The sequence below is a fragment of the Ptychodera flava genome, chromosome 7, assembly GCF_041260155.1.
Source record: "Ptychodera flava strain L36383 chromosome 7, AS_Pfla_20210202, whole genome shotgun sequence".
Lineage (NCBI taxonomy): Eukaryota > Metazoa > Hemichordata > Enteropneusta > Ptychoderidae > Ptychodera > Ptychodera flava.
This window is the reverse complement of record NC_091934.1, coordinates 1,766,689-1,779,283: the sequence shown is the minus strand read 5'-3', so window position 1 is coordinate 1,779,283 and position 12,595 is coordinate 1,766,689. Positions and strand designations below refer to the sequence as shown.

Genomic DNA, 12,595 nt, shown 5'->3' with positions numbered 1-12,595 from the left:
GACAACTCTTCAGAATATTTATCTTGAAACAAACCCATCGGTTTATTGCGTTCTCCTGGAGCATAGCAGTATGCACCATCATTGTCAATATCAGTTGTTTCAGGTGTAAGTAATGTATCAAGATTTCCTGTAGCACGGTCATCTATGTTTGTCACTTCTGTCCACTCATCATCAGATTCTGTGTCACATGTTACATTTGTTTGCTCTGGCAATTAGGACAGTCTTTTGTGTTACTTGTTTTATTTGTGTCATTTTCAGTATTTGTTGTTACATGTAATAGATTCTGGTGGTTCTGATCCCTATTACTTGTAATTTGTGCTTTGTTTATGTTCAGTTCACTGTCAGCATTATCTGTCGTATATGTAACAAGTCATCGTTGATGACACAGTCCCCACTTGTTAATGGGTACATTGATTACATGTCCTCAAAGAGGATAGAGTCCTCTTCATTAATTAGGTTTGTGATAAAAATACTTTGATACAGATGGCGCTCAATGGCCAAGAATGAGATCCATGGTGATGAAAACATAAAACCAATGTAGGCACCATCCTAAAGTTCTAAAATGAGTCAACTAGGAATTAATCAACAGGATGTTGCAAAACATTTTTGCATACAATCCTAACACTTAACAGATTATCACTGGTACCATATTTCATAAAGTTTGATGCAGTATTTACAAAACTATGAGATCAACATCTGTATCAAGTTTCATCAAATTTGACGTTGTATTAATTTGTGGCTATATCACTCTAATTAGGTAAGTCCATTACTTATGCAATTACAAATTAATTAAAATGACACTGATAAATGTCTTTTTCAATGTTAAAGCAATGTGAGCTTAACATCTGCACAAAGTTTCATGAATTTGATGAAGTATTTCTTGACATATCAGCCTACTTGCGAAACTTCAATAATTGACATGTTACTGCTACATGACGTGAAACAATTGACGATCATATGTATGAAATAGGTCGATGTCCTTGTACCAACTTTGAATGATACTGGTGGAAATATGTCTGAGTTACGGCTCTGTACATTAGAAAACTGTAACAAAATCACCACCATGCAGCGATATTTGATCTTACTGTTTAAAAAATCAACAAGTATATCAATGTTCATGTACCAACTTTGGATAAGATCAGTTGAGACTTGCCAGAGTTATGGCTCTCGACATGAAACAACCATAACAAAATTGCTACCATGTGGCCATATTGGACCATCTCGTGAAACCAATCCACATACATACAGATAAATAAATCAATGTCCTTGTACCAACTTTGAATAAATTCACTTGATACATGTCTGAGTTATGGTTCCAGACATGAAAAAATCGGGAAAAAATGGCCACAAGGCGGCCATATTGGATTGTATCACAAAACAAATCAATGTGCATATGCATGACATAAGTCAATGTCCTTGTACAAAGTTTGCATAAAATTGGTGAATAAAATCAGTTGAGACGTGCTCAAGTTTTGGCTAAGGACATGAAATAATTGTAATGAAATGGCTGCCATGCAGCCATATGGATCATATCATAAAATAAATTGACCTACATATGTATGACATAGGTTAATGTCCTTGTACCAACTTTGAATAAAATCGGTTGAGATATGCCTGAGTATAATGGTTCTGTACATGAAAAATCGTAACAAAATGGCCGAATGGCAGCCATATTGGATCGTATCACATAACAAATTGACATGCATATGTATGACATTAGTCAATCTCCTTGTACCAACTTTGAATAAATTAGCTTAATACATGTGTGAGTATTATGGCTCTGTACATGAAAGCATCGTAATAAAATGGCTGCCTAGCGGCCATATTGGATCGTATCACAAAACAAATCGACATACATATGTATGACATTGGTCAATGTCCTTGTACCAACTTTGAATAAAATCGGTTGAAACATGTCTGAGTTATGGCTCTGTACATGAAAAAATTGTAATAAAATGGCCGCCTGGCAGCCATATTGGATCGTATCACAAAACAAATCGACGTGCATATCTATGACATTGGTCAATGTCCTTGTACCAACTTTGAATAAAATCAGTTGAAACATGTCTGAGTTATGGCTCTGTACATGAAAAAATTGTAATAAAATGGCCGACTGGCGGCCATATTGGCTCCTATCACAAAACAAATTGACATGCATATCTATGACATTGGTCAATGTCCTTGTACCAACTTTGAATAAAATCGGTTGAAACATGTCTGAGTTATGGCTCTGTACATGAAAAAATTGTAATAAAATGGCCGCCTGGCGGCCATATTGGATCATATTACAAAACAAATCAACATGCATATCTATGACATTGGTCAATGTCCTTGTACCAACTTTGAATAAAATCAGTTGAAACATGTCTGAGTTATGGCTCTGTACATGAAAAAATCGTAATAAAATGGCCGCCTGGCGGCCATATTGGATCGCATCACAAAACAAATCGACGTGCATCTGTATGACATATGAAGTAATCCTTGTACCAAGTTTGAATGAAATCACTCCCTGCATCTCTGAGATATCTGCGTGAACGGACGGACGGACGCACGCACGCACGACGGACGGACGCACGCACGCACGGACATGACCAAACCTATAAGTCCCCCCGGACGGTGTCCGCGGGGACTAATAATCTTATCAGTTGTGGCAGTATGTGTTACTGAATGATCCGAGTCATTTTGATTTATACCTGTATGACTATCTGATCTGTTAGATTCATCTGTGCATTGTGTATCATCAGTTGCAATTTGTTTATCAGAGTTGTCTTGAGGTAAAATTCTTTCCATTCTTGCTGTTTATCTTTAACTACACCAAAATGATTTGTGTGGGGTGAGATAGTGACATTTTCAGACTTGTACAGACAAGAATTTTGTACTAGCCACTGTGCAGCATCAACAACTTTCTGTGGTCTAATATTTTGCACTTGATATGCATGTTTGTAACTTTGTTTTCTTTTTAGCTTTAGTGGTATTGTTTTTGATGCATCTAATGGGCGTGGCAATGTGTTAACAGTTGTAGATATATCACATGGTACGTTTACAACATTCCCTCGTAATGAAGTCTGTTGTCCTCGAGGTAGCTCTCTCAACTGCATAAATGGAATACGTAATGCAACTAGTCTTTCTTCTAATGGATGAAGTGCAAGCTCTTTGGTAAAGTTAGAAATGACATGTTGTTATGCACTGCACATGGAGGAATGTTGCCCTTTTTCAAATATGAATAACATGTTGAGCAAAGCCATTGCACATCATTATCATCATGTGTTATCCTGAGTCTAGTTAATATGGGGTATACATTTCCCAGCTTATTTGATATGCTAGAGCATGCAGTTCATATGGTGATTTTGTAGAGAGACATGGCCATCTCTCTTACAAACTATTAAATCAAGGTTACACCAGAGCAAGACTTGTCTCCACATTCAAACGCTTTTTTGGCAGGTATCGCAAGCTGGTAGATAAATACAATATCTCTCTTCGACAAATGATCACTATTGGCATCGGTGACATTGGGCCTTAGTTAGTGATCGACCACTACCTATCTGACTTATAGATTGATATATGGCGGGTGCCACATGTGGGGCAGGATACGCTTACCATTTTCGAAACACCTGACATCACTTCTTGGTCTTCTGGCCAGAGGTCCATATATCTTTCTTTCATGAATATGACTTTGTTTGTGTAACGTCTATTTACTGTCTGTTCTGTGCTGTTTTGTGTCTATGTTTACAACTATTGTCTTGCGAATTCCGACCTACTGTCATTGGATTATGGATTGGTATGATTGCGATTATTATATTTCAAGCTTATGCTATTATTTTTTCGAAGAATATAATAACTACTGATACACAAGGAGATATTTTAGCTAGATGAAATTACTGCACAAATAGCATGTATTTTATCACATAAATGTAGCAAGTATTTCATGACATAAATGTTTCATATATAATCATAATTTATAAAGTTTAAAAAATCAAAACACTTTAGGCAGTAGAGCAAGGAACTGTAATGCATGACTACACAAGACAAAACTGCTGAAAAATCAGTCAAAAGTTACAACTTATGAGCTGTCCATCTCAATTATGGGCATTATGCAGTTCAGACTATTCAAGCTAACAGTACTACGCACAATTCAAAGAAATGCATTCAATGCTATCTTTATTACGCAACATATTAACTGATAGTTTAGTCCGAGAATTTAGTATGGTACATTCAAAATGCAATTTATGTAAAACAACATCAATCAAAACATCAAATTAATACAACATATTAACATTAAACCATGTGACACACATTGTGACATATAAAATGATTAAAGTATGTTTTTGTAAATATTGTTTTCCTTGCTCGACACTTCCTTTAAATTTTAAATTAGAGTCCTTTGAAGCTTTCTGTAATTTCTACTTTTTAACCATTTTACTTGTGAATATATGCACACAATTTATGCCATGAAATATATGCATTGTTTTATTGTGATCTTATTTTCACTTTGTCTAGTGTGATTAGATATTATTTTAGCTGAAAAAAGGTCCAGGGAAAGTAAGGAAAATCTAGTATTCCACAGTGTAACAATTGGCTGAAAATATAAAAATTTTTTCAGTCTCTCGAATCCGAAACCGAATCCGAAACTGAATCCGAAACCGTGTCTAACTTCAGCATCGTGAAAGGCCTTACTGGTTCTGACCACTAGATGGCGCCGCAAACACAACTTCACGAACCCCTTACTGCTAACGTACACTCCTATGAGAAAACCCACTGAACACATTTTTTATTTTATTGAAAAAAAAATAATCACACATAAAACAGTATTCATGGTGTAGCATTATTTTAAAAATAATTGTTTCTTAACTATGATGTTTCTACAAGCTGATAAAAGTATGGCCATCACATTTGCTTAAGAAGTTCTTGAGTATACTGGTAGTCTTATTACAAAAATTCATTAAATATGCAAATTAGAATTAATTAACCAAACTTACTAAACTTTTACCATAGTTATGCTATAGGGTAACAAGTCATTGACAATGACATAGTCCCCACTTGTAATAGGAGTATTAGTCTTGAGGGGGCAGGGAAATGAGGTCATAAGAAGTATCACTAAAGTGTATATGTTCAGATCTATGGACACATAGGTCTATGTCATTGTTCCCAATTTGAAACAAGAGGCATGTGTAAGTTATGGTTCTAAATCGGGAAAAAAGATCAAACCTCTAGCTGTATTGGCCAGCCAAGAAATACATATGTGCATAATAAATGAGGTACAAGATGTGACATCTTAAGGTCTATTATCCTATCAAAATTGAAGCGTAAAGAACTTGTGATTACTGAGTTATGCATATATATGCATATTCAAGGTCAAATGTCATCAAGGTCACGTGACATTTTGAAAAAAAACATTGTATTGCTAATTAATCCATATATGCGTTGTCATAAGGTCTCCCATCCTACTAAATACAAGTCATTGACAATGACATAGTCCCCACTTGTAATAGGAGTATTAGTCTTGAGGGGGCAGGGAAATGAGGTCATTAAGAAGTATCACTAAAGTGTATATGTTCAGATCTATGGACACATAGGTCTATGTCATTGTTCCCAATTTGAAACAAGAGGCATGTCTAAGTTATGGTTCTAAATCGGGAAAAAAGATCAAACCTCTAGCTGTATTGGCCAGCCAAGAAATACATATGTGCATAATAAATGAGGTACAAGATGTGACATCTTAAGGTCTATTATCCTATCAAAATTGAAGCGTAAAGAACTTGTGATTACTGAGTTATGCATATATATGCATATTCAAGGTCAAAGGTCATCAAGGTCACGTGACATTTTGAAAAAAACATTGTATTGCTAATTAATCCATATATGCCAAAATTCAGACCTCTAGCTCTATTGGCTTGCCCACAATTATATATGGGCATAATTAACGAGCCAAGGTCACGTGACATTTTGTCAAAAAAATTGTATTGCTAAGGTATCCCTATATACCAAAAATCAGACCTCTAGCTCTATTCGCTCACTCAAAATTAGATATGTGCATAATTAATGAGGTACAATATGTGGCGTCATAAGGTGTCCCATCATACCGAATATGAAGGGTGTAGCACTTGTGGTTCCTGAGTTATGCACAAATATGTATATTTGAGGTCAAAGGTCATTGACATCACTTGACATTTTGTCAAAAAAATTGTATTCCTAAGTTATCCTATATACCAAAAATCAGACCTCTAGCTCTATTGGCTCGCTCAAAATTAGATATGCACATAATTAATGAGGTACAATATGTGGCGTCATAAGGTGTCCCATCATACCAAATATGAAGGGTGTAGCATTAGTGATTACTGAGTTATGGACAAATATGTATATTTGAGGTTAAAGGTCACCAAGGTCACGTGACATTTTGTCAAAAAATTGTATTGCTAAGTTATCCATATATACCAAAAATCTGACCTCTAGCTCTATTGGCTCGCTCAAATTAGATATGCACATAATTAATGAGGTACAATATGTGGCGTCATAGGGTGTCCCATCATACCATATATGAAAGGTTTACCACTTGTGGTTACTGAGTTATGGACAATATGTATATTTGAGGTCAAAGGTCACCAAGGTCACATGACATTTTGTCAAAGTGTCTGAGATATCTGCGTGAACGGATGGACTCACGGACTGACATGACCCAATCTATGAGCCCCCTGGACTTTATCTGTGGGGACTAAAAACTGTGTCACTGCATCCTTTTTGCAATATAAATACGATGAGAAACTAAATTTTTATTTATCTTGGGAGCCTATGTACTGCCTTATACATGGGAGTCTATGGACTGCCTTATACATGGGAGTCTATGGACTTCCTTATACATGGGAGTCTATGGACTGCCTTATACATGGGAGTCTATGGACTGCCTTATACATGGGAGTCTATGGTCTGCCTTATACATGGGAGTCTATGGACTGCCTTATACATGGGAGTCTATGGTCTGCCTTATACATGGGAGTCTATGGTCTGCCTTATACATGGGAGTCTATGGTCTGCCTTATACATGGGAGTCTACGGTCTGCCTTATACATGGGAGTCTATGGAGGTGAAAACTAAAAAGTCCTCTACCACGGCCAAATTTGATCGCATTGTGAAACAAATCGACGTGCATCTGTATGAGGTATGGTACTATCCTTGTACCAAGTTTGAACGAAATCGCTCCAGGCGTCTCTGAGATATCTGCGTGAACGGACGGACGCACGGACGCACGGACATGACCAAACCTATAAGTCCCCCCGGACGGTGTCCGTGGGGACTAAAAATGATAGAGAAAACAGTGTGAAAATCTCAGTAATACTTTATGGGTTGCCTGTGCCAGTGTGAAAATCTCAGTAATACTTTATGGGTTGCCTGTGCTTATACATGGGAGTCTATGGACTGCCTTATACATGGGGGTCTATGGAGGTGAAAACTAAAAAGTTCTCTAACACGGCCAAATTTGATCGCATTGTGAAACAAATCGACGTGCATCTGTATGAGGTAGGTTACTATCCTTGTACCAAGTTTGAACGAAATCGCTCCAGGCGTCTCCGAGATATCTGGGTGAACGGACGGACGGACGCACGCACACACGGACGCACAGACGGACGCACAGACGGACGCACGGACATGACCAAACCTATAAGTCCCCCCGGACGGTGTCCGTGGGGACTAATTAAGTATGTGTACAGTCACATCAAATTTCGTTCAATATTTCTTGAGATATAGCCCTATGGCAAAAAAGTCATAAAATATGCAAATGGGCAATTAATTAATAAGCCACACCCACCAAAATCTGATCAGATCTAAGTCTCATCATGATAATACCAAATACCAAATTGCATGACATTGGAACTTAGGGTTTGTAAGTTATGAGTGGAACAAAATCTGTCTACGGACGGACGGACGGACGGACGGACAGACAGACAGACGGACGGACGGACAGACGGACACACACACAGAAATTGTGGCGACAAAGGACACCTTTGGTGCTTAGCACCACGGTGTCCAAAAAAAAATCACTGTAAATAACATGGGGGCCTGGGGACACCGAAGTCCTATGGACAAAACATGGATGGTGAGTAAGGGGGGAAATGAGATAAATGGGGAAAAATCCAAACAGTACCCATTCATAGTTGGAAGGGGCCAGTGTTACATACATGCATACATACATACATACATACATACATACATACATACATACATACATACATACATACATACATACATACATACATACATACATACAGACAGACAGACATGCATACAGACACACATACATACAAATTTACATACAGACACATACATACATTCATACAGACAGACAGACTGGCTGACTGACTGACTGACTGGCGCTGGATGGGTACCCGTCCTGATAGCTTCTATAGACTTTACTCTATATTAGCTAAAAGTTAAGAAGAACCTGATGAATGAATATCGACTGACACATTGATTTCGCAACTGAGTCCATTTCTGAATACTGATGTACAGATCCGGCATAGGGTATACATATCACGGAATATGACATAGCCAATCAATTTTTTTCTGCCAAAATATCTAGCCATGGTCAAGAAATAATAAGCTCTTAACAGTCAAGAAAGCCTGATCATGGTAGACCTTAATTGCTTTGATGACCAAGTATACTAGTGGAGCTTGCTGTTGGGTTGTTATTTGTACTGTTCCACTGTCAGCAAACATGACAGCTACACTGTAGTTCTGATGACTGACTGAGCCTACAACAGTGATTGTGCCGTGACTTGGCAACAATGCAGATACAATATTGTGGACGTCTGTGAGGTTGAAAGTAGTGAGTGATTGCTCTAAATTTTTTGAGATTTTCATATGATTTGCTTTCATTATGAAACGAAATGTAACATATCTAGTAAAGGGTCATTTTTTGTTCATCTTAATGTTCCAATACTAAAAGAGCTTTACATCCATACTATTTGATAGAAGTTCAAAAGATCACCCAGCTGAGCCTGTAGCATACTTCCCAAACATGAAAGTAGAAGCAGAGAATCTGATCCAAACAACCGATTGTCAAGACTTCTTGCTTAATCAAAATTCATGTCATCAAACTATCGGAGAACAACAGTTTATCGTCATTTCATTTATCCAGTTTTCTTCAAGATATGTAACTATTGCAATGCATTCATTTCAAATATACAAAGTTACAAGTCAGAATTTCAAACAGATTTCAATCATGCTTGACAGTGAATCAGAAGTGAACAGTGATATTATCTCCAGACATGAAGCAGGTTCTAATAACTGAACAATGCGGATAATCAACATTCAGATAATCAACATTTTACTGTATAATTATTGCCATTGTTTTCTGTTAGTATAGACAGACCACAGTGGGGGTTAAGAAGAGATTTTTGCTTACTTTTCAGAGATCTGTGGAAGCTCTCGGCATTCTGTAACAGGTTGGGGAATATCAAGTTCAACACTTCCTTTATCCAGAAACACAGCAGTGATGAGATCTAACATCTGAAAGAAATATAAGAAGCATTTGCAAGAAATGTCAATCGGGAATGTCATACAGTTACGGCACCATATCTTCGACACAACAAGTCACCGTTGATGACATTGTCCCCACTTGTAATGGGTATGTTGATTACAAGTCCTCAGAGAGGATAAAGTCAAGCTCATTAATTTGTTTCTGTGATCAAGAATGAGTTCCATGGTAGTGAAAACATAAAACCAATCTGGGATGCCTCCCTAATTACAAAAGGTCATTATATAACTCAATCAGTAATTAATTGACAGGATATTGCCAAATATTTTGGCATTCTATTATAACACTGACAGATTATCACATGTACCACATTTCATACAGGATACTGCAAAGTGTCAATGAATTGTATTACAAAACTGGGATATCAATATCTGTACCGACTTTCATCAAATTTGATGAAGTATTTCTGGACATATCACTCTAATACTGTGGTTTTACGACTTATCCGGACACCAAACTTGCTAATTACCCAGCAACTTCGCTGATGATATTGAGACTTTGATCAGTAATTACCAAAGCACTTCGGTAATTCACCTCAAACTTGATACTTGATCTGGCTGCAGTAACTCCATGGGTGGCAAAGTGTAAACACAGATGCCGACATCTCAGTGCATACAGTGATAGCATAAACCAATTTGAGACATGAGTTTGCACTCAAAGTTTTCAACAGTGTACCCATACAAAAAATTGCTGAACAAAGTGATGAAAATGGCACAGGACAAATACAACTTGCATTGCAGTAAACCTGCCCACTGCACCAAAAAGATTTCTGCAACTTCAATGGACATCATGCCTGATTGAACAGTCCTACTTAAATACTTTTTCCATTCAATTCGTGCTGATTTAGGCACAATTATTGAACACCACTCAAACTTTCAATCTCTTTCCTAAATCGACTTGCACCTGAAGAAATTGTAAAGGAAGCTAGAATACAGAAAAGATTTTCAATCTCTCTATCTTCATGAACGAACATTCTTCGATCACATTTATGCTGATAGACAACCATTGCCAAAAAGGCAGCAAAACTCAGCAACGATTCCGAGCTAAACTGACACAGTATTTCATATCCCTGCATCAAATGAAATTGAAAACACGATCCCATCAGTGACATTTGGTAAAATTTTCACATGAATCATATCTTGAAATAAAAAAAAGTGAAACAAAGACGTCTTGTAATTTGCCGATCAACAGCACGGTGTGAACTGTGAAGTGGCATCTGCATTGCCTGCACGTAAAAGCAACTCAGCGTACCTCAGTATCAAATTGTCTGCATCTTATGAAAACAACAACTGGCAGTGAAAGTTGTAATAGTCACCGGTAAAAACTCTGCACAGATGAAAGGATAATTGCTTCAAATGAATGAAACTGCAGGTTTTAGAGGAGGAAAACCAATGGCGTGATGCGTGGAGTGGGAATATTCTAGTGACGGAGACGGAGGGTCATAGGATTAAATAAACTGGATAATGTAGGATTTTCCTCACAATGCTGTAACAGGAATTCCAATGTCCCCTTGTTTTAACGTTAGTAATAGTTTTTCTGCTCCGCAAAGTAATTTAACAAACTCTAACGACCAACTATACTCTCCTAACCTCTCCATAGTTGAGTTTTACATGTAACACGGACGAACAGCACACATGTACATATGTTGGTTTTACTGAGGAATGCTGTTCAGTGGAATGCCAACCCCTGGTCACAAATTAGTTTATGGCACTAGTGTGATACTTATCGGTGACTTTGTATACACATTGTGTACCCCATGGAGCACTCATGCAGCCAGATCGAGTATCAAGTTTGAGGTGAATTACCAAAGTGCTCTGGTAATTACCGATGCTGGGTAATTAGCAAGTTTGGTGTCCGGATAAGTCGTAAAACCACAGTAAGAAAAATTCGTTAAATATGTAGGTTGAAAATTAATAAGCATGACACTGTTAAGTATCTTTATTCAATGTTAAAGCAATGTGAGCTCAACCTCTGTACCAAGTTTCATAAAAATTTGATGAACCATTTCTTGACAAATCAGCAAAATTACAAAAATTCATTAAGGCGATACCGAAGGATTCACAGCGCGAGTTGATTGCTATCGCTGGCAACGTTCCAAACGCGCACTTTTGCACGTGCAAAATCTTACCTTTCCGTTGTTTTCTATGGATTTTCGACTCCTGGTATTTTTAAAATGCTCAAAATCTTTCAACTCTCTCAATTGTAAACCAATTAAGCTGACATTTGGTAGGATTATTGAAGTCATACACAGGGATTACCCTGGCTCAAGAACGGCATGAGATAAAATCGCACATGAAAAAAAACAGTGGGAGAATTTCAAAGTCTGTGGGACCTAACTTTCCCTGATTTTCTGCATATTGGTTAATTTGCATAACAATACACTCAGTGAGACAGTTTTCGGACGACCTCAGTTTTCAGACATTTAATGACATGCTGTTCGTTATACTCACTTCGCTCCGTTTTGATAGTGTTAAAATACAAGTCATGCTAGAGCATATGACGCTGCCGTCCCGTTTTGGATTTTTTTTGGTAGAAGCTATTTCGGGCGCTACAAACTTGGTGAAGTTAGCCACACCGTACGATACCAGGTGTCGAACGCAACACACAGGGACAGCCCATGTCCGATATCTAAGCGCTATACACGTTGAAATATAGTTGCGTCCTCCATGGATCAAACGTAACTAATCATCACGAAATATTTCCATATAGTTTTCTAAACACATCGAAATTGAAAATCGTTGTTCGAAGTTTCAAAATATCAATATTTAGCCCCTTATCACATTCAAAATATAACGTCCGATTACTGCAATAGCAGTCCGATTACACGCACTCAACATGGGGGCAAAAATTTGGCAACTTTGACCCCCTAAATGCCACTTCTGTTGGTGTTAACAGTTTGAGGATAAACACAATAAAGTTTCGAAAGGTAATAAGATTTCGTTGTGCTCGTCATTTATGAAACGGCTTTGGGCGAAATGGTTCTACTCCGGAATAAAAAGGACGGATGGGTTCTACAGACTCAGTACGCCCAAATAATCACGTGATGCCGGTACAAACAAGCCCGCA

At 37.6% G+C, this 12,595-nt stretch overlaps 1 protein-coding gene across 3 annotated transcripts in view; it reads right to left on the bottom strand.

Moving 5' to 3' along the window:
- Positions 1-12,595, bottom strand: part of LOC139136543 (DNA-directed RNA polymerase, mitochondrial-like) — a 184,982-nt gene that overhangs the window by 76,271 nt on the left and 96,116 nt on the right. For all 3 annotated transcript variants that reach the window (XM_070704267.1, XM_070704265.1, XM_070704266.1), the window contains one exon: positions 9,398-9,501. In XM_070704267.1, coding sequence (XP_070560368.1) covers positions 9,398-9,501 — 104 coding nt within the window. The remainder of the gene's footprint in view (positions 1-9,397; positions 9,502-12,595) is intronic.